The sequence below is a fragment of the Amblyomma maculatum genome, chromosome 1, assembly GCF_055883805.1.
Source record: "Amblyomma maculatum isolate TAMU_Amacu chromosome 1, ASM5588380v1, whole genome shotgun sequence".
Classification (NCBI taxonomy): Eukaryota; Metazoa; Arthropoda; class Arachnida; order Ixodida; family Ixodidae; genus Amblyomma; species Amblyomma maculatum.
The window spans coordinates 379,657,254-379,680,635 of record NC_139344.1 but is presented as its reverse complement, the minus strand read 5'-3'; the positions used below and the strand labels follow the sequence as shown (position 1 = coordinate 379,680,635).

At 42.8% G+C, this 23,382-nt stretch overlaps 1 protein-coding gene across 1 annotated transcript; it reads right to left on the bottom strand.

Moving 5' to 3' along the window:
* Positions 1 to 1,563: 1,563 nt before the first annotated feature.
* LOC146208344 (MFS-type transporter SLC18B1-like) lies at positions 1,564 to 17,521 on the bottom strand. Its single transcript, XM_084578409.1, has 13 exons — positions 17,279 to 17,521; positions 14,193 to 14,288; positions 12,873 to 12,946; positions 11,391 to 11,538; positions 10,714 to 10,782; positions 8,551 to 8,653; positions 7,978 to 8,126; positions 7,559 to 7,657; positions 7,075 to 7,163; positions 2,258 to 2,353; positions 2,092 to 2,166; positions 1,624 to 1,717; positions 1,564 to 1,572 (listed from the first exon to the last, which is right to left on the bottom strand). The coding sequence occupies exons 1-13, from the start codon at positions 17,519 to 17,521 to the stop codon at positions 1,564 to 1,566; spliced, it is 1,344 nt and encodes a 447-aa protein (XP_084434535.1).
* Between the last annotated feature and the right edge of the window lie 5,861 nt (positions 17,522 to 23,382).

Here is a 23,382-nt window from a genome sequence, read left to right as displayed (position 1 = left end):
GCATGTGTGCTTTCTAGAATACATTTTTGTAACTCCGCGCTATATTGCATTCTAATTTCGTTTCGAAGAGCAGAACGCAGCCTCTTGGATGATCACAGAAATGTCATAGCGCTGCATTTTTTTCAACGCTTGCGGCACACATCCGCGAAGTGGCGGCACTCAGAGAAACTATAAGCACTCATGTGTCTCGTTCGATCTGTGCTGATACGACAGATATACTATCAGATTTGTATTTATTGTTTACTAGATGTCTCTTGTCACCGGGTCTGCATCAGTGTAATGTCATTCATCTGGTGACTTCACAGCTCTGACATCTTTAGATGTGCACTTAGCAAGGCGTTAGCAGCGTTGGGAAACATTGTAGAACTTGGTTAGATTGTTGCCGTTGATGCCGTGCTCTGCTCGAACTTTTTTTCAAGTTCTCCGAACGAAGGTCGCCAGGATCTCCATGGCTTAGAGACAACTCTAGGCGAACTGGGCATCGCACCTTCTCTTTTTGAAAAGGCATAGTCGAGAGACAGCTTTGTGCCATGACAAGGTTGCACGCTTGCTCTTCCAATCTTTACATTAGAAATTAGTTGCCTGACTGCGCCTCTGAAAGTGCGCGTTGCTGATGAGCATAAAACTATATCCTAAGTATAGATAATGCCTGTAAAAATGAGGGGGGAAATACTGCCTCTGTTGCGCTTAAGAGCTGAAACGACGAGGCATAGCACTTCTAGAGCAGGTTGGTATCACTGAAAAGCAGATTAAGAGAAGCCTGTCGGTTATTATTTAGGCAAAAAAAAAAAAAAGAAGCTTTTCGTTTAAAATTCTGGACAGCGAATATTCCACCATGCACTTGCACTGGGCGTTACTGGGTGTGTTACTGCCCTGCAATACGATTCGCAATAAGCAATAATGGCGCGGATATGCTCCGCTTGACAACTGGAGCTGAGCTACCATCGCGCAGGCCGTCGGCGTATTTGTATGAGAAGCCCCAGAGATGTCGTGATATTAGGCAACCTGTTTTGTCTTGTTTCTGCACGCTGCGTCCATCCAGAGCCAGAGAGTAAACGGAAGCTGCAAGATAACAGAGAGCATACGCTATGCACTGCTGTGCGGAAAACACCAAGCGATATCCACGTTGCATCGGTCCATTGAAATGTCTCACTCGACGTTTGCCCCGGTAATTATAGGTTTTGATACAGTAAGCATTATAGAAGAGCTTGGTTTTCAGCATGGCACTAGTCAACGATGCTCAGCACCGAAATGCAACTAATGTTTGCCAGTTAGTAAGATTTTTAACTAATATTGAGTAGTTACCTTTTAGCTCACCTATCTATTTTAGACTTTAGAATTCTCGAAAACCTATTCTCGTCGACGCTGCAGCGTAACAAAGTTTGGCGCCACACTTGGATGAAAGCAAAACTAGAAAAAGCGCTAACCAGGCATACGAGTGCGCCTTACACAGTGATGAGCCTGTCAGTAGCTCTCAGCCTGCAAGCCGTACGCAGTCGGGCGCTGTATAAGGATTACGAGACACTCGCACTGCAGCGTGATGCTCGCTAGTAGGCATGACTGTCACTTTCCCTGAATGAAATTAACAAAATAACGTGCCAAAATCAGCAATATTAAACTTACCCATGTTAGAAGGATAGCAAACATGACCATGCTTCCGTTTCTAAATCCGACAGCTTCAACTATGTAACCGGCGATTGGTGGAGTAACGATTGCACTAAAGGAAAAGGAAGCAAGAAAGAGATAGTATTTTTTAGTTTAATATTTCGTGATAGATGTGCAACTTCGTTTCGTGTCTTAAATAATGTTGACCGGATTAAGTTGAGTTAAGCAATAAGATTTTAATATTGTCTTTGGGACTTAGAAACGCATGATGGCATACCAGCTTGACTGCATATTCATGTTCAGAAGCACTCCTCACATTTGCATGTTAAAAGCTTACATCTGTTTAGAATTACAATGTCACAATAAGTTTATTTTTCATTCATATACGTCTATGCGACCTTTTGTACTCAAATCCTACATCAGTCTAACGCAGTTTCATCATCTCATGAATATACAGTCCTCTTTGATATAACGAGATGTACTCACCCGATCATTTGGAATCGAACCACGCAGCTTGAAACAAATGCGCTAGTTTGTATTGTTTCAGGATATCCTCCGTTCCTACGGTAGGAAGATAATAGATATCACAAGTTTCTTAGCCTTGCTAACGTATTTCGACCGACCGGCATCGCGAGTAGCGAATTACACTTACAGTGCGATGTTGTACGCGTTGTAGTATGGACACGTAAAAAGCAGAGCGCATGAGAAGCCAACAAATACCTGAGACAAATAAATCAACCAAAGAGCTCTGGAAGAAGAGAAAGCAACAAAAAACATATTGGAATACAGTTCGACTGCAGGCAACAAAAATATTCTTCACTGCACCTTTCTTCTTATTTTGATGTCAGTGTCATGAAAGTACTCTACAGTCAGAGAAATCTGCACAAGGACCTAATTCATGCTATTTAGATTGCCCTTTTGGTAGTTATCAACATTCAGGATTCTCCAAAGGAAGTGAAGAAGCAATGCACGAAATTAACGTTTTGTTAACTAATAAAGAGAACGCCACACGCCTACACAAACTATATGGGAATCAAGATGGGGATTGCAAAACTATTAATATAATGACACTCTTGACGATTATTTTTTTTAATTCGAAGAAAATCCTTCTACTGTTTATAGCACACACTGCAGATACCAGCGCAAATATACGCTCAGTTCTGGACAATAAAAGAAGAAATTAAAGATGGAGGTCCCGTGTGAAAAAAGGTCCCGTGTGAAAATCGGAAAAGTGCTATTTCAACCGAGACCTTAGGCTTCCAAATGACAATCGGGTCAACCTGGGTAGCAAATCGCAGGCTACAATTGCGACTTTTATTATTCGAAAGTCAGGATAACTCTCCTCTAACTTTAAGGTGACAGCGTTAATACCTCTGCTACTATCACACCTCTGGCGGGTGGTAGTTGACAGGTGACATGACCGAAATTCTTAGGGCGGTGGGTTAACTCAACGACGTCACGGGACCCCGCAACTTGGGCGAGTTGGCCTAAGCTGCCATTTCGTTTAGCCTCTGTGACATGGGAGTAAGACTTTACGGTAGCCGTCGATCCCGAGTGAGACACATCACTCTTAGGCCATGCAGGGGAATTAGTAAGGCTTTTCAGAGCTTTATATGTATTATAGTGATATGTATAATAATTATAATTAATCAGTAATATACATATGTGATTTTTATGGATTACTAATCTCAATTATCTATAATTAATTGCATGTACGTCAGATGGCGTCCACATAATGTACTAGCTTTCGAGTGCAAGGTGATTAGTTATTGTAATTCAGACAGAGGTGAAGAGATTATTTATCAAGCGAATAGAAAAGTGCAGGTGACGGTCAACGAAAGTAGCCTGTAGAAGGGCGCTTTTAACGCTGTCAGGACATACTCGTAAGGGCGGATCCTAATTGTCCCCTGAACTTTTTCTTTCACTGACGAGGACTTTTGCTGCTGGTAAATCGACGGAACCGGTATCTCTGGAGGGCATCAACTTTCTTGTATACTGACGAATAATTCTGGCATGCGGGAATCATTCGGGCATTTTTTGCTAGAATCATTCATGGTATTCAATAAAACTTGTTGCTGGGCTAGTTGGTGATACATTCTTAGAATAAAAGGTAGCGCAAAATGACGAGGATGGAGGAAGAGACACAAACACGAACGCTACTAACGACTGGCCTTATTTTCCGCAGTAGTTAACAATATATAGGCCTACACATCACATACACACATGACAATTGGACAGCCACAGCCTTCTAAGCAGAAAAGGAAATCTACTTACATATCTAGTAATCGCTGAAAGACAGGTAACAAGATAATCAGCCCAGGAAGGGCGTCAAAAACAACCACCGAAGAAACCTAAACAAAAGCGAGCACGTGCGTAAAGGACGGTATGCTTATTTCTTACAGATAGCTCTCCAAGAAGGTGCGCTAGAAAGAGTATAAATTAATTAAAGCTTCGCTTACACAGTGATTCGATTTTTTTGTGAATGTGGAAGGCCTCCAGCAAAACTCTGGCTTTTGTGCATCAGCGTCTGCCCAGAATATATATATATATATTGTTAATTTTCAAAACTTCTAGAATTTTATTTGAGTGTAACTTTTATCCTTTTTGAGGCGCCGCCTTTACTGCAACGCAATGACATTTGTGTTGGGTTCTGCGTGGTGCCTATTTTATGCGAGATTTTTTTTAGCTTTTATTGATCGCCTTTTGAATTAAGCTTTTAGTGGGGGCTTAGTTTTAAAGGTTTTTAGATATGTTGCTGATTTTTAATTTTTTAAAAAGCTTTTAATAAGTCTACTTACGAACTTTCAGTTCGCCAAATTTTGCAAATGTTTAATCACCATGGCAAAGGCTTGTCTTTCACCCATGAACTACCGCAGAATAGCGTGATTGATTTTTTAGACCTGGAGCTGAAGTTAAGGCAGGTTCACGCCTGCTGGGCGTATTTCCTACGTGCTAAGAAAGATCTTTTGTCTTACGACTCCTCCCACTCTAAGACTGCAAAAAGAGCCATTGCTTCGCTCTGCTTGGAATCTGCGCTTTGTAAGTCATGTTCACACGAAAGGTTTGATAATCAGGTTCGCAGACTTTTGGATGCTGGCTTTCCTTGTTCGGTCTTAACGGCAGTCGCAGAAACCCTCTTAAAGAAATTTAGACCTCGCCGAATGATGGCTGATAATCAACGCGCTATTGCCAAACCTTAGGTAATGTCTTACGTTCACAAGGTTTCTCATAACCTCAAGAAAGTGGACAGAAGGCACAATGTGCCGCTTGTTTTCTCGGCACCAAATAAGTTGGCCTAACTGTTACCCCTCATAGGTGGACATGTTAAGCGCGGTTTCAATAAGCGACACGAAGGAGCCTTCGTCAAATGTGTCTTGGGAGTGGTTTACCTTATTTCCCTGTCCTGTGGAAGATGTTACATAGGGCAGACGTGGCGGTGCCTTAATGACCGTTTAAGGGAGCAGGCCCTAAACATAGCACAAAACGATAGGTTCGCGAATTAGGTTTCGCACGTTCTGACGTACAAGTGCGAGCCCCGCTTTATTGAGGCAAAGATTTTGGGCAGAAACTCATGCACAAAAGGCAAAGTTTTGCTGGAGGCCTTTCACATTCACAAAAAATAAAATCACTGTATAAGCCAAGCTTCAATTAATTTATACTCCTCCGAGCGCGCTTTCCTGGAGAGCTATCTGTAAGAAGTATACCGTCCTTTACGCGCCTGCTCGTTTTTCTTTAAATTTCTTCAGTGGTTGTTTTTGATGCCCTTCCCGACTGATTATCTTATTAACGATCTTTCAGCTATTATTAGATATGTCAGCAGATTTTCTTTTCTGCTAAGAAAGCTGTGGTTGCCCAGTGGTCATGTGCGCATGCTATGCGTAGGTCTATATATTGTTAACTACTGCGGAAAATAAAACCAGTTGTTCGTAGCATTCTGTTTGTGTTCATTCCTCCGTCCTCGTCCTTTTGCGCTACCTTTTATTCTAAGAATTCTTGTATTACTTTTGGCTAGAAGAAAGCCCTGACACGTGCTTTGATTACCTTTTGCACTTAGACACAAATGAGGAAAATCAGCGTTTTTAGTTTCGTTGATTTCAAAGTTCGCTCTCCTCAAAGCTAGCAATGCCTACTTTCAGCAGAATAGCACGAACTACATGCATGACTATCCAGCTGCGTACCATCAGCTGCATAGCTGTAATGCACATGCATTCGAAATGTCTCGGACGATCTTGAGCTGGTCGTTGTGTGTGAAAACTTCAGTATTTCACGAAACATTTAGGTAGAACGAAAGGAAGAAGATGGTTTGCACGGTATAAAAAAGAAGAACCGAACAAGGGTAAATAGGGTACGCCTCAGGTCGCAGATGAGCCAACGTTTCGACAAGTGGACTTGTCTTCGTCTCCACTTGTCGAAACGTTGGCTCATCTGCGACCTGAGGCGTACCCTATTTACCCTTGTTCGGTTCTTCTTTTTTATACGAAACATTTAGGTAATATTGCATACGAAATTACATGCAGCACACACTGGCGTACTTGATTTAGTGCTCGAATAAAGGTGTTTTTAATTATCACCCCCCCCTCTCCCCACATCTACAACTCCCATTACTGCTACTGATTTGTGGACATTACATTAAATTAAAATTCACATGTAACGAATGTAACATTTGTCTGCATTGTATACCACCCCATGACGTAATGCAATCAGTACGTCGACAATAAAGCGCGTACGGTCACCTTAAAAAAATCAGCTATTCGCGTGATGCAGTCTCTTACGAATGTCATTTATGCCATGTAGTGGCTTGCTTTGTCTTTTTATTACATACGCAAGTGTTTCACGTACGCATATGCATGTCGACGTTATATAGAACCCGATTACATAAAGTGGTGAGGGACTTCATGCTTGAAATTATCTTTTTTCTTACATTAATCCAACCACGTGCTAATGATGTCGCTGTACTCGCTCGCTCGCTCGCTCGCTCGCTCGCTCACTCACTCACTCACTCACTCACTCACTCACTCACTCACTCACTCACTCACTCACTCACTCACTCACTCACTCACTCACTCACTCACTCACTCACTCACTCACTCACTCACTCACTCACTCACTCACTCACTCACTCACTCACTCACTCACTCACTCACTTTCACTCACTCACTTTTACTCAGAAATGAATTGCCAAATTTGGAATACATGAATCGACCATACAGCTTTATTTACAGTAGAAAAGGATGGATGTATTTGAAGGCTATCTTCTCAGCGGTCAACAAGTATTGACCCAATGATAAGAGCTGAGTCAATTACAACACGCAAACGCGAATTCACAAAAACATCATACAGTCTTTGTAAATAATTCGAAACTTTTATCTTTAATTCTGCTGCAACTGTGTACGTAATGAACCGCAATGACGTGATAGATCCCCGGTGATTGTTCGCGCACGCATCTTCTCTGATGGAATGAGTACTCACGGATCGCATGGAAGAAATGGAGCCGGTCCAACGATGAAAAATGAAATGGCAGCTAGGGAAATGGCGATGACTTCCCACATTGCGTCTTGCTAAAGAAATTGGAAACCAAGCACGCAGGTCAGATACCGAAATTGAATGGTATTTTTCTAAATAACATTTCACGCTTTCGCAACCAGCGCGAAAATAGAAGGTGCACACCGTTTTAAGAGTAAACAATGTAGTGAATCGGTCGTGGCAAGGGAACGACGATACCCTCACCCGTCTTCCTTAAAACAATGTCGGTAAATAGTTGCCCAACAGCTGTACCTAGCTAGCCTTTGGCATTAGTGGCACGGTCGTTTCTAGGTTTTGGGAATGAAGGAGTCGACGTCGTGGAGTTTATTTTCAGTCGCACAAATGTTAGTCGAGTACGGTACTAACATGTGTCTCAAATCCTCAAAACCAAAGAAAACTTCATTCATCAACGACGCAATAATCCACAAACCTTGAATTGACATGCGATGCCAGCCACAATGGCACCAGATGTATAAGCAACGTAGGTGGCCATAAAGATAGCGCCGACTTCAGTGCTGCTCAAGTTAAACTGTCAGAAAGGAAGATAGAATATGAGTTCGAACATTATTGTACCAAGTTATCAAATTGCGAAAGAACGTTTAGTGCTTCTGTCACAATTTCGTTTCAGTTCTTTTACTACGCGCACTTCAGCGTTCGGTTTTTTGAAGGTAGAAGAAGTCAAAGGTTAATGAAAGAAAGCACAAAAGATGTAAAATGGTGTGACTGCTAACGATTTCAATAATGGAATGAGACAAAGAAGAAAATAATATATTTGCAGTAGTGAGGGGTTTCGCATTGTGGGTTTTTAATGGGTACGACCCAACAATATTTAAAAAAGCATATCTTTACCTGGCGGGTGTAGGGTTCTAACGTAGGTTCGTAAAAGCCGAACATGACAAAGGTAAGCGTGAGAGAGCCCATGTTGATCATGAAACGAGGGTTAATCAACAGTCGGTAGTAGCTGAACGGCACTTTGGCGTCTTTTGAAGAAACTGGTTCTGAAAGGCGACATTGCAATCAGCATATCTTTTCTTAATATTGCATATCTGTTAAATTTTGTGATTCTATATCGACTATAATGAAGCTGCCTTTTTGGATTAGTAAAATGAATATTACCAAATTTACGTTCATCATAAATTGTGAGTGGAAAAGAGAGAAAAAAGGTTTCTTTTGTCGTTTTATCACGCTTTTGGTTAGAGCGAATATAAATTATATCCACGCACAACTCAAACACTAGATATAATATACAATGAAGTGAACTAGAATGCTTCTTTGTAATTCACGCTTAGCAAAAACAAAGGCCTTCATATGGCTTGTTACTGCTACAAAACCTCAAACTAAACCTCGCGCTTGGCGCATGATGGGCTTAGTAGCCCATGTGCCATTAAACCCCACTAAACTAAAACTGCTACAAAACCTTACCTGTATTTTGCACTCGTGGAGCCGTCCCCTTCGCTAGGAAGTATGGCACCATAGAGATGACCAGAGTGCCGAAAACATAGTAAGGCAGAGGAAAAGCCCAAAGCTGGAAATGATGATAACTTAATGAACAACTTCAGAAAGGCAAATAGCATGACTGAGAGAGAACTCCGTTATGCGATTGCGTTTAGAGCAGTACCCAGTCTCACTCTGTCCTTGACTAAGGTAAACACAAGCAACACTTAGGTGAGCGTGACCCTTGATCTTGGAGAAGAAGTAGACGAGAGTGGCCTAGTGGTTAGAGCGCCCGTCTCTGCTGCGGAAGGTGGTTAGTTCGAAACCCACCGCCGGACACCCACTGGTAAAAATGGTACAAGCGTCCCCCGGCCTGGCGCTCGGCTTTTCCAGGGGTGTGCGTTTGGGAGAAGCTCCGTAAACCCCGTTGCGCGCCCCTCCTCCGCAGTGGGCCCAAACCCAGTTTCGAACCTCGCAGCCTGCAAAGATGGTTCTGTTTGTCTTGCAAAGGTACTTCCTTTGAGCCTCACCTGAAGTGCTCCCTTAGAGCCTCAGCTGCAGCAGCTGCAGCTGCGTCAACCTTGTTGAGTATTATAGGTCGATTTAAATGCAGGCTTCCTCAGTAATGTTTTAACTGTTGTCTACAAGGGGCATGGAATTCGCTAGAACTTCTAATTTAACCGAAGAAAGTCTTGTATGGCAACTAACGAAGGCAGAATCTCACATGTGTCTTATTATTAATGCGAAAGCATTAACGATACACAAGGAAGAACAGCTCAGGCTAGACAAGGACAAAAATGTCGCCTCATATGGATGAACATGAAAACGTATAACGTCCTTACGTACGTAGTGCATTATTGAGTTTGGAAAATGTGATACTAAGGTTCACCATAATAATCGCTTAATGAATCGATTTAATTAATTTAATGTGTTATTTGAAGCGGCGTATTGTTTGAACATGTTGAATAAAAATAACGTTAATAGTGTGTAAAATATTACTTTGTGCTTAAATATACTGTGGTGAGGTTTAAAACAACATATGGAAATTAGGAGATTAATGTAAACTAAAAGCATAGGGCGAAAAGAAAGACAACTACACAGGTAGGGTGACGACACACTACACAAGCGCTCACTACCAACTTCTTTATTGCAGGAAGGTGACATCTTATATGCCGTAAATAGAGCGCGAAAAGTGTGTGTGTGGGGGGGGGGGGGGGAGGGGGAATCATAACAAAGATTGATGACAGAACCGACATAAGACGCACGGGCACGCGAAAAGGAGCATAGCCTTCAGACTAAAATTCTAACTTTTTACACTCAAGACATGAGAATGCCATATTACAGTATTACGATGAAAAATTGAGCGACATTTCAGTCGAATGATAATTGGGACTGCGAATGGCAGTCCTACTCGATGGACCTTGATGCCCCGCAACGGTTTTGTTAAGCAGCAGCAGACTTCAATATTTAATCTATATAGAGCTACGTTACCATTTCGTTTGTTTCGTTTTTTGCCTGTTTGCTCATTTGTCAGTCGCATCAGTCGTTTTGCTATTAAAATAGACTGAAATAGGCGTTGCTGATAGCAACTGCATCTTTGCTTTGAGGATAGCTGCTACTAAACGCATGGAGTGCGAAACTAGGCTGACAAGATTCTAAATCATCAGCCCGTCACAGTAGTGTAAGGTTTTAAATGTCATAATAAAGAAACTCGAACCCAAAGTGCGGTATTATTTTGCTACTGAGACAGTTATTCATTCATCTTCCGAGGGAATATAAGCAAGATTTTTGTAAATCAGATTGTTGCGTATTCATTTAGAAAATGGTATGGCGATGGTATCGGGCCCGAAGACACATGAGCACGCGGACAAAAGGGTGGGGAGACAACCGCGTTTCAAAGGAATTCGAAATGTCAATCTAGAATGCCTCTGTGGGTTTCTCCGTCAACTCCAATAAAATTTGAAACAAGTGAAGAGTAACAAACACCGCTTAGTAGTAGCGCATTACCGGGTACCGTGTGCAGTAGAGTGACATTCGGTTTGATGTCATTCGGAAAGTTAGTATAGCACGTGTATTGTTTTTGTCTCAGAATTCAAGAAGAATTCAATAACGAAAGTTCCTTTAGCAAGCACTTAAAAGACGAATACTTACATCAATGAGCACGCCACCTATTACAGAACCGAGCATGCAGCCAATTCCAAACATCGAGTCCATTATCCCCTTTGAAGAAAAGAACATGACATTTAGGCTACTGCGTTCTTGCTAAGGGTCAAAGAACAGCTTCAAAGGACAAGGTAAAAACAAAATCAGGGAGTGAATACTGCTCTTGCGTTCCCTTTGCTCCCTAAACGTATGAAAACGTTATCATACTCTATTACTTTCTCAGCACCCTCAGCCAGTCATTACATGGTGATTGTAAGCTGCTTACTTTGCCAAAGCTGGTCTTGGGAAGCTTAAGCAAAGTTCAAATTATTGAGGGTCTGCTGCGCAGTAAATTTCATCGCGTAACTCTTAGAGGGGGAGGGGGGAATATTTAAGTATAAAACTTAGATTAAATGCCGTCTTTGAGCAAATTAAACTATTTAAAATGCCTCAAAAGCCTTTCCACCCGCATGAATGAGACCTTCAATATACAGGATGCAAGCGTGGGGTTTAACCTGAAGAGACATTCATGCTACTTCACAAAAATAGTATTCCCATTAGTTGTCCAGAATTGTAAGAGATTGAGTTCGCGCATATCCCCATGAACTTTTTAATCCCGTCAGCCTAGTTTATGTGGAGTAAAGATACCCATTTTAAATTGAATGTCGTAAGCAATTTAGGCTCACAATTATTAATCCTGTATTGTGAAGGAAGGTCGTAGTGCATGTCCCATACAATGTGACGTAATACAAGCCTTCCGTAACTCCTGCCAGAAGTGCCGCGGCTATGGACCCACCTAGAAGTGTGTCTGCAGTGGGACACCAGTACAGTAGGCTGTAAACAAAAGAGAGCATGGATTGCAGAGAACCTAAATAGTAATATCAGGTTTACACAAAGCTAAACTGAGTTGTGCCCTGATCTTCGACGCTCCTCATGGTAGATATTCCAACTTATATTTTACAGCTTTGGAACAGACAAAGTGAGCCTATCAATTATAGAAAATGACGACAGCTTTTATTTCAGGCTTACAGGCGCGAAGATTGCGTTTATAAGCTGCTGAAAAAAAAAAAAGGCGAGATCAAAACTTGATCTCGTTCGCAAATAAGAGCGGGGACTTATCTTGAAAAAAATGTGGTGCTTGGTAGGGTAGTTTCTTGAGCTAAGAAGGCGTTTATTTTGTAGCACGGTGAACTCGCAAGAAAGAACAATTTGCAACTGCCCGCATATTAATTCATCCCAGCCGACATTGTATACGTTGTATAAAGGCTAGGCTTCTCAGTTAATATACACAGCCTTGCAATCTTTTTGACATAGTCTAGAAGTCTCAGACGTCAAAAGGGTATCAGTGACTGAGATCTCCAGAGTCTCATTTTCGAATCATCTATAGACCAACACGCTATTTACACACGAAGGGGGCGCTCGCGGACACCGCAGCAGAGTTGGGGTGAGAAGTAGACGTAGTGCCTGTAGAAATACATGCAAGCGAATGTTTCCAAACCAATTTTCTGATTTCACAAGACACCTACGATGTCGTCCTTTCGTGCCACATGAGTAGCATATTTTGTCTCATTTTATCTTAAAAATACTCGCTAACTTTTAGCCATCGGCTGCATCTAGACGCGCTTTCCGAGACCGGAAAGCTATTCTGGAAATTTGTAGTTAAATTTGTTTTCATGGGTCGCGCTCCGCAGTAGTCTCCCGGTATGTTCCCCAGAGTTTTAAAACTGCTTCGCTTCTGTATTGAGATTTCATGGTTTCAAAATCTGTTGAGTGATATTTATGATTACTAGGCACCTAATGACGACATCATAGACGCACTGTGAAATGAAGCGCCACTGCATCCTCCTCACATAACGGATCGGTGCCGGATTATATATATATATATATATATATATATATATATATATATATATATATATATATATATATATATATATATATATATATATATATATATATATATATATATAGATATATATTTGGCTTTCGGGCTTTATCTTGCATGGGTTTCCAGAACACAATGCTGAGAGGCTTGTCACTAGGTTCTTTTAGGCAGACTTGTACAGCGCCAGGTACCATTTGAGATTTTCGATGCATAAATACATGAAATGGCTTCTGAGCGAAAACACATTTGAAAGTGATAGAATTACGCGTGGTGTAGTACTCACGACAAGCCTATGCAGGCCACAAAGTACCCAGTTAGCCCGGAAACGTACACTGCCTTTGCGGACGTCCATGCCATCTGCAGTGTTTGAATGAAAAAACAAAGCATTGATTAAACAAGTTTTGCTCCTCTTACCACAGATAATAGAATCTGCTAACTGCAGTCGATTCCTATTTTAGTGGTAAAAACACCAAACTTTTAACTTTCTATTGTTAATGATAAGAACGGTATATGCAGAGAAAACAGAGTACGTAAGATGTGCCGTTACTTAGGTTGTGGCAGCTTGTACGAAATACATTACTGGAAATTGATAACAGAACAAAGCAGTGCCGAAAAGTCTGCATATCAGTAAGCGTTGGAAAAATTTAGGATGTGTATTTTAAAATATTATGCACCTAATTACTTTTGGAGATGAGCCGGTTACTACGCACATTTTGCTCCCTTTCCCTCCGTGTGGAAGAGAGGGCTTACAGCCTTCTAGCAGTGTGTCTGTATTGATTGTTATGCAAAAATGTACTATTATTTGGCCAGTGACTGGAGATGACCTATAGCTATGAGGATGCAAGCGTAACATAAAATGAGGCTAATTTTATGCACCTTAAGAATGCCTGCCTGCCCAGTGTGAGTAAATAGATGGCTAGAAGTTGCACAAAGAGACAAAATCTCCGCGCCATGGCTTCAGATAAAATTGAGCGCAGAGAGGCAGACAATTACGTAAATTTCCTTACATTTTTAGGGTATAAGACTTTTCATGTGGTAAATATGGATGGGGCTGCTGTATAGAAGTGTTTATGGTTCTTACTGGTCAGTCAGTGCCAGCCAACTACATTTTTCACATAATTTCAACTACTTCCACACTGCATTGTTAAGAAGCTGTAGGCTGATAAATAGATGCTGATAGTGACGTGGTTTCATCGCTCGTGCTTTTTATCACGCGCAAATCTAGCTCCAGTCTAGGGGAATGATAGTGTTAAAGATAAAGTCTTTTCAAGGTGGCTTTAAGGCAGAGCATTTAATTTCGGCTGGCAAACAGCTGGGAGCGCCGTCAAAGCGATTCCGATCACACTTGGCTGGTTTCGCTTGCGTCACAAGGTAATGCTTTAGCTCTGCTATCGGCTAACTATGAAAAATAGCATGTTTTCTAAGCCTTCATGCGTTACAGATAAAAATGTGAGTGGCTAAGAAAGCACCCAAGCATTTGCATTCCATAAAATGAGTCTGTTCCTGTGGAGGCTACTGTATGCTTTTGTTTGCCCAGCACAGAAGGTGTATGTTCGTTATACTGTTGAAGTTTTGGATAAAATATGAAAGCAGGAATGTGTACCAGTCTCTCTGAAAGTGTCGATCCGGTTACTATGGCAATCTTGAACGCCGAAAAGGTGAAGCCATATTTCCAAGCTGGCATCCCTTTCGCTGCGGCCTAAAAGTAGAACACAAAAAGCATTACGCATGCAGTGGCGACGTTGGAGTGTAATTCACTGAAGCGTTTCGTGGAACGAGATGTTAATCATGAGTTGACCATTTTTACTCAATGCTGCCTGTAGCAATATGAAATTTACTTATATTCGCTAGATATGACCACAAAACTACTGGAAGTACTATTATTGCGAAAGCTGGAGTCTAGTTTCAGCATGCAATTCCGCTTATGGCAGGGCCATCTAAAATTAGCTGGGTTGTTACGATGCTGCAAAATATGGTATATAAATGATCACATTTTAAGCACAGTATGTCTAAATGATTTCAGTAGATCACATGCAACTATATTTTAATCACACCCCTGCGTCCTACTGACAGCGAACATATCTTGTGCGTGGAGGTTTGGGCTAAGACATAAATGGGTCCCGTGCCTGGCTGCCATCTCATAAAGTAGGGTGAGCGGGCTTTCACTTTGGCCGGCAATCCATCATGCGCTCTGTTCACACGCTTTCGTGGCACCTACAAATTGACGTTGTTTTCTTCTGGCTGCATCAATGATGAAGTGTTTCTTATTAGCATTATTATGCAACGACAAATAACAAATATTTTGGACGAAAGCGCAGACACGCGTATTTAACAGTATTGCTGAAAAATAACATTTAAAATTCTATTGCTCGAATATATTTATTTCAAACAGCCCAAAACTGAAACTAAAGTTGATGATTTTAACGTCATAGCGAATTAAGGCCGAATATAAAATTATCATGCATAAATACGCTGTCTTGAAAAGTTAATAACTAAGAGAATAACAGATTCATAAACAAATATGACATAGGCCTAGTCAACAGGGCTTCCGTAAACAATATTATTCCGCCGTTACCGCGGTGTTTTGAATAGCAAAAATTGTTAATGCTGCGTTAAGCAATAATCAATTTGCCATAAGTGTATTTCTAGATATATAAAAAGATTTTGATTCAGTATATACTAATAGTCTTTTACTCACATTAGAATGTTGTGTTTTTCATGTCGTAGCCATTAATGTGTTCACCAGTTACCTAACAAATTGTACCTAATAAGTAGAAATTAATGGTTATTAGTCCATACTAAGAAAATTTACATGTGGAATGCAGCAGAGCTTGATACTCTTCACTGTATATTTTCTTTTTTACAAACGACTACCCTATTTTTGTACAAAACGCACAGCAAGTTTCTTACGACGATGATGAAAAACTCTTAATATAACTCACAAATCCTTAAACGAAGCAGAGGTACCTCCAAATATTGAATTTGAAACTAGAAAGCAGTGGTTTAGAATCAACAAGCTTTTACTTAATCCTAAAAGAAATTAAATTTATAGTTTTAATTTCTAGCAAAACGCAGGTGTCTAAAACATGTGCTGCAGTTCGTAGGAATACCCCTTAAAAAGGTAGAAAATTACAAGTACTTAGGAATATCCTTACATAAATTTGTTATTGGGCTGCTCACATAGTAACATTCAGTAAGAAATTGTCCTTTGCATGCGTTACATTAATTAAAGCAAGAAATCATTTCAGCGTTGACATATTGGTCTATTTCAGTATACTTCATTTTCATCTGACATTCTGTATCAAGTTATGGGGCTTCACATACTCATCATACTCCGCACTGCTCATTATTTTCCAGAACATCACACGTTTTCATATAATTCGCCATTAAAAACAGTGCTTTTAGTGAATAGTATTATCAACACAAAAATATACCACACTGTTCTTCAAGTCTCAAGATTCCTTCAAATAGCACTAGATACGCTTATAGCAATAATCTCAATTTACCTAAAAGACTTGTGTCTTTTAGGTAAATGCACGCAAGTTGAACCGTAGCATTGTCAGCGCCAAAGTTTGGAACGTCATTCCGTTCAGCATTAAGCCCCTCTTGAACATTTCATCTGTTCTAAAGAATGCATCTATCAGAACAGTATAGCTCCCCATACTATTGAAATGTTCATATTTATGCTGCAGCCACAGTCAACTGCCTAGATGCATAACATTTGTGTCATGCATCCGAAACTAGCCACCGACTAATGATCCACATGCTTCGATAAACATGAACATTGTGTATATTTTCTGTGCAATAATCAAGAAAAGAAAACAATTTCAAGGACATCACTTTAGTGTCCATGAATAGTGTCTTGTAAGGGAATTACACAATACGTAGGTAAAACTCAGACCGCTAACAACATTTCGATTCAGTGTATAGATAACCAAGTGGTTCAGCAGTACGTGATGCCGGCAGGGATGAGCCTGAGATGGCGGTGAAGTAAACTGAAAGGTATTCTAGAGACCTGCACTGGTATATCGCAGTAAACCTAGTTATCTAAGCCCAAACTGTGTTGAGCGTGGCTACATGGTCACTGTGGCGTTTCTTCTCTGTGCTAAAATTCTTCCTCTTTGTCAGTATCTGCCTTGAGCCAATCACGCTTTTCTTCGCTTCTGCACCATATATATCCGCTCTGCCGAAACATTGACGCCACGGCATCCAGTGCGATGCTGAGCAACCAAGCGCCGGCAAAGTAGTTATGTCCCCCGCTTAGTTACTTGGTATCACAGCGGCGAGAGTCCGTGTCTACGATCGGATGATCGCTCGTGGCCCGGCAGTGCTACGGATGAGGAAGCCGAAACATCGGGCAGTAACTTGTTATTCGTAATTATGTTTTCCTTATTTCTTTCTTACTACAATTACTATTTCTTAATCTCACAAATTTAAATTTCGGCAAGCCATGCACCACCCTCAACCATCACTGTCAGTGAACCGGATTAGCTGAAATTTTTATTCTCAGTTCCGCAGAATGGAATCTCAGAAAATGTAATCACCGCCTCATCAGGGTGAATCTCCCTTGTGAGTATGCGTCGCTTTTACGAGGACAACGACAGCGTGGGCAGAATACAAGAGAATTTTCAATGCTGAGAGTATAGTTATGCTTTAAAACATTAATTGAAAAGACCGAAGCAAGCTTACCAATGGCGGGAAGAAAGGTTGCAGGAGAGAGTGTCCCGCAGACTGCCATATGTGAGTGAATGTTAGGGGCAGAATCCATAGGTTACTTCGCAACCAGTGCCAAGACTCCTTCACCGAAAGCACTGACTCTCTGCGAATGTCGGTGTCCGAAGCAGTGCGGGCGTCCTGCCTCACCGAAGACATATTCTTCTCGGCTTTACAGGACTGCCCGTTTTTTGCAGCCTCCCATTCGTCTGAAGCCATGTTCCCCTTGGCTTTACAGGACTGCCCGTTTTTTGCAGCCTCCCATTTGTCTGAAACCATGCCTTACAGGAAACTATAACTGCGCAGGAATAGATTATCTCGGTTTGTGCCGATGTTTGCCGTTCGTACAATGTAGCCGCCTCCTTTTCCAGCTGTCGGAGCGGCCCGATGGAGAGTGTTTTCAGAGGAAGGATGCGCTATGCGAGTTGCATTTTTTTTTTCGTTTTATTTTAGCGTGCAGGTACGCGACCTTTCTAACTGCTGCGTCGCGGGCCTCAATAAGCATGAGCCACACACGAGGTCGCAAGGCCTGCAGTTCTCGCCCGTTTGTGCTCGCACACGCAAGAGAAGACCTTCGGCATGACATCTGGGCTCCCAGTGTCATTCGTGAATTCGAAACCTAAAACTGGCGGAAATAAGTTTCGTTTGCAAGAATGTGCGTCAAATGGACATAGTCATACGGATAATTTACAATGCCTTCGGAAGTACAAGAATGCGCATTGCCCTGCGCGGCTGAACATACGTCAGTGTTGATAGAAAAAAGTGTCGAGTAGCTGTTCCCTTCGCCCCTATGAATTGAATACGCCACGTGACCGCTGAGGGAATGCTTGCTGCTTGCTTCCCATGCAGCAGTTGCTCCCTAAGAAGGGATAGAAATGTCCTTAAGTTTGTGATTTTATTTTCAATGTTTCGTTCAGTAGAAGACACACTTTCAACGTTTCGTTCAATAGAAGACACTTTTTCCTTTTTGTCTAAGCCATGAACTAGGACCATTGTCTATAATTTTCCATTTGAGCACACATGTCAAGAAATGCTCGTGATCGCAATCTCATATTTCATTTTCAACATAGCTCGGTCAAAATACTGCGCGCTCAAACTGGAGTGGCTAGAAGCACCTTCCTATACTTACCCGTTTTATTGCGAAAGCAATACTACTCTAGGTTTCAAGCCTTCAGGGTAGCGCAGCGGTAGCCGCGCTACGTTGAAGGCTGAAGACGCCGGCGCTGCTTCAGCGTAGCGTTACGCTGAAGGCGCCCTAACCACTGCGCCACCTCGCCGGGGTGGCGCAGTGGATAGGGCGCTCGGCTATTGTGCCCACGGACGCGGGATCGAATCCCGGCCTCGACAGCCGCTTTTCGATGGAGGCGAAAATCTAGGCGTCCATGTTCTATGCGTTGTCAGTGCACGCTAAAGAACCCCAGTGGGTCGAAATTTCCGGAGTCCACCACTACGGCGTCTCTCATAGCCTGAGTCGCTTTTGGACGTTAAACTCCAAATTAAACCAAACCAAATCCTATATTTATCAGAAAAAAACATTTAGTTATGAACGGGTAGGCCTTCGTAAATAGACAAATTGACATGCATGAGCTTTGTTACCCGAAGTCCAAGGTTCAGTATCGACGAAAATTTGTTTTGTACAAGAAACATGAAACAATGATTACTAGGCGCCATTCAGCACTACAGCAAGCATTATGCACGTGCGATGAGAAATGAAGTTTTCTGTTTTTTTTTTTTTTTTTTTTTCAAATTAAGTTTTGTAATGTTATCAAGTGGCGGTGACAGTACCAAAAGTAATAGATGAATGAAGGGACAGGTTTCACATAATTAAGCTCATTACTGGGTTTACTTGCACCCGTAAAAGAATTAAGCAACCCGGCGGCGGCGATGCCAGCAATCGTGCTACGCAATCGTCGAATTACGAGTGTCCGCTGGATTCGGCAACTCTCAATCTTAACTTGGCGAAGGAACGTTTAGATAACCTGGTCAATGCTGACAAGAACATTCTAGAACAATGTGAAAATAGACGCGCGTGGTGGTAAAAGGTCCAGATACAGCTTGGCGCATTTTGCGTGGCAAACATGCTCTTTGAAAACCTGAACGTAGACAAAGAAAGTTATAAGGTCGTGGGCTGCTGGCTATTGAAGGCAAGAAATAAAAATTAAAATGTCTCGCGCTATTACTCACCCCCCCCCCCCCCCCCCTAAAACGCATTGCCTCAGTAGTTCTGAAAAGGAGGAGAGGAACATAAACATCAAAAATTAAAGCATTGAAAACATGCACGACTTCTGGGCGCGCATGCGCTGCTGCGATGTATCGTGCCATCAGGGATGACTTCGTAGTTTATAATTGTGCAATGGGGCGAAGGACTTAGTATGGGTCGAAGTACCGCATTAAGAGCTTTTTACCTAGTCCGCGACGGCGAATCGGCGTCCAAACAGAGGCTAGGTCGCCTGGCTTGTACCCTGCATCGCGTTGTTGCAAGTTGTATCCTTGGGCGTTGGTGCTTTACTGGTCTTTAATGTGCAGCTGAGCGAGTCGTTGCGCTCCCTCTGCGCACTGAATGTATGTGGTGGCGTCGAGGTTTTCTTCGTCTGTTACATGCTCACTAGATCCCACATGTTTGAACTTATTCTACCTGGTTGTGTCCTGGATGGCAGTGTTATAGAGAAAGATGACGTAAGTCAGGATGTTGTTCCTTGTCTTGTGTTCAGCGTCGAAGTACGTGGCAATCATGTTCGCGATGGTTTTATTCAGACGCATTGTAGGTCTGTTTGTCTGCGTATGGTAGTAGGTCGTCCTCCAGTGGCCTGTCTGACTGTAATATAGGATCGCCTGGGTGAACTGGGCCGTAAACGCTGTGCTGCTGTCTATAATAAGAATTTCTGGAATGGGATGGCGTAGTAAGATATGTGCAACCGCAAATTTCGCGACTTCCCCTGCAGTGACAGTTGACAGGGCTTTTGTTTCTGCGTAGTGCGTGAGATAGTCAGTGGCTACAATGGCTTGCTTGTTGCTCGTTGAAGAAGTTGGGAAGGGACCGAGACGATCCATTCGAGTTTTTAGAAAGGGCTTCGCGGGAATATGGAGTGGTCTGATCGGAGACGTCTTTCGTAGTTGATACCCTCGGCGTGTTTTTACTTAATGTGCTAAGTCAGCGGCTAGCCGGTCAATCGTATGCCTAGGTGACGTATGTCGTATTTACCTAGGGTTAAATGGAGTGGCGCTAATGGAACTTATGAAGACGTACGATGTTCATTGCACAGGTGTTGCTAAACTAGGGGGAGATCATCAACCATCGGCAATTGGTAGGTAGGCTGGTATTGTCACCAAATCCAAAGTTGAATAACAAAGAAGGTGCTTCAGTGAGGCGCTTACAAACTAATACGTATATTTGAATGCACTCTTTGCGTACCTTATGTACCGGACATGAAAGAGTATGATAGGTGTAGTTATTGTGGGGCGAGAGGCACCCTCGATCACATAATATGAGAATGCCCACACTCTCCCGGGGTAGAACAAAATATAGCTAGTAGAAAGAACTGGCAGGCCCTGCTGCGAAGCCTGGACCCTGAGCTCCAGCGGAAGATTGTCCGCCTGGCGGAAGAGGCTGCTATAAGCCACGTCTGTCAGCCGCCCTTAAATGCGGCAGCACCGATCTCCCAGGCCAGCGCGCCAGGCCAGCGCGCCAGGGGCGGGGTTAATCGACTTTTTCTGGTGGCAAACAGTTTTTTTTTTGTTCGAAATGACAAAGTGGCTTGTTGCGCGAGTTGGATGAACATCATGCTAAAACAACCCTAGAACCCGGACAGATGCCCCGCCGTGGTGGTGCAGTGGTAAGACGCGCGACCGTTGTGCCGGAGTACCCGTGTTCGATCCCGACCGCCGGCGGCTGCGTTTCAATGGAGGCGAAACGAAGTGACGTCCGTGTGCTATGAGATGTCAGTGCACGTTAAAGATCCCCAGGGGGTCGAAATTACTCCGGAGCCACCACTACAGCACCGCTTTCAATCTTTCCGCTTTCAATCCCACCTTTCACTCTTCCCTACGGCGCGGTGAGGTGTCCACGGAACAAGTGTGACGGATACTGAGGTTTTCCTTTCTTGTAAACGAATGATTAACACGGAAAAATAGAAAAAGACAACGTGTGTTTGTCTCTTTCTATCTGCCCGTATTCTAGTGCCGTTTAACATAACGTTTTTTGTTTTGTTTTTTTCAATCAATGATCAGATCACTACGGAGAGTGTTTTACAGTTGGAGCTTGATGAAGAGTAAGATGTTAAGTGCACAGTGCGAGCAAGGGCGTGGGGCAGTTTTACACTTACGAGGTTTTTACTTCGTTGAAGACATAGCGCAAAAAAGAGACGGGGACAACACAGATGTAGACAGGACAGGCGCTAACTGACAACTTTATTTTCGAGGAAAACCGCAGCACAATTTATGTCAAAACTCACGTGACAATCAAGGGGCCTTATACTACGACCAAATACAGTTTGACAAAGGGCGGCCGACAATCTTGACCCGGAGAAATCAAAAAAGAAACAAGGGGCCGGATAGCATTATCAACAGATTATATAAAACTCATTGTGAATATAATACAACAGATGGGGTGCGAACAATATCATGGCCAAGGGACGGTGCCACCCATGCGAGAAGTAGAACTAACACTCTAAAACAAAATAAAGCTTGTTTACGGCACAAAATGCAGCAGACCGGCGCCCTCGGATTTGATTGTGCAACGCACCTGTCATGTCACATTTGGGAAGCCTACAAAAATATTTTTCACAAAATCATCAACTTCCTTTAGATGCTTCCTATTTGTGTTTCTTTTTTCCGCATTCATTCGGGCGCTCGACTAGCGACCGCTAGGATGCAGTGTGGATCCGGGCCTCGGCGGCGGCATTTCGATCGAGGCAAAACGCACACCACCTATGGGTTTTGCAATCTCTCTACACTTGGCTTGTCCCAATTATCTGGCGCCCTCTACTACGGCTGCTCTCATAGCCGATCTCGCTTTAGGACATTATACTATATAGAACAAATCTATCAACGTTTTATTTTACTGGTAAAGCGTTCACGGAGGCTTCACTTCTTCGGGTGTGGCTGGTTGTTCCGTCCCAAATTTGCGACCCAAGCTTCTTTGTTTCGAGCATTCCTCTGTGCGATGTCCCGTGCTTCTGCAGTTGTACCACACTTACACGTGGTCGTGGCAGGAATAGAAGCCCAGTTCCTAGGCGATGTAACAGATTCAAAGGAGTAACTCGGTTCCGGTTAGCGTGACGACGATGGGTCTGGAGTTGCCAATTCTGCGACCGCGGACGACGTTCAGTTTTAGGTTGCGTTTACAAAATTTCGCAAATATTTTGTCGTCCGTCTCGTAGATTTGGGAATTAAAATGATTCCTCTTCCTGAGTCGCCAGTGGGAGTGCGCACGCGTTCATCTTGTAGGTCTGATCACCGATTCTTAATTTCATCAGCGTCTTGTTTGAGTGGACGCGTCTCGCCTTGCGTGCTTACGGGGAAGGGGTTGTTCTCCCGGTGAATCCGTAGTTGGCCGTCTTCGACCACCATCGTACGTGCAAATTCAGTCGCGCAAATGCCGGACGAGGTGCGCGCCACGTGTCCGGTACTTGCGTCAGCTGCAGTCGATCCTCCGTAGTCGATGAGTTTAATTAGGCTTAGAGGGCGTGATGAGGACTTCATGTTAGTCATCCATCAAGCGAGTAAAAGTGCTCCATCTCACTGTGGTCGGCGACGGAGAAGGTTTCTCCCTGACATTCAAGAATTGTTTTATTTATGTTAAGAAAAATTGAAAATCACAATAATAAATAACTACAGACAATGCTAGACAAAATCGTTGCCATGGAGCGCCAGTGGCAGCTGGTCGCCAGTTCGGTTTGACTCCAGCTAGTTACAGGTAGCCAACGTAGGAGGGGCAGGGGGAAAGATATGGCTGCATCGCCAATGGACACTGAAAGACAGCGCTAGAAAGGGAATGTGTTTCCCTTAGGGCAGCACCCTTATTAGGGGGCGCAGAGATATCTCTTACGTGCAGGAACTAAGCAGAAAGATGGGAACAGCAA

Coding starts and splice junctions, on each gene's coding strand:
- LOC146208344 (XM_084578409.1), bottom strand. CDS start 17,521: ATGGCTTCAGACGAATGGGAGGCTGCAAAAAACGGGCAGTCCTGTAAA. Junction 14,289..17,278: donor AACCTTTCTTCCCGCCATTG/GTAAGCTTGCTT, acceptor TTCTACTTTTAG/GCCGCAGCGAAAGGGATGCC. Junction 2,354..7,074: donor CCATTTCTTCCATGCGATCC/GTGAGTACTCAT, acceptor CTCTTCTTCCAG/AGCTCTTTGGTTGATTTATT.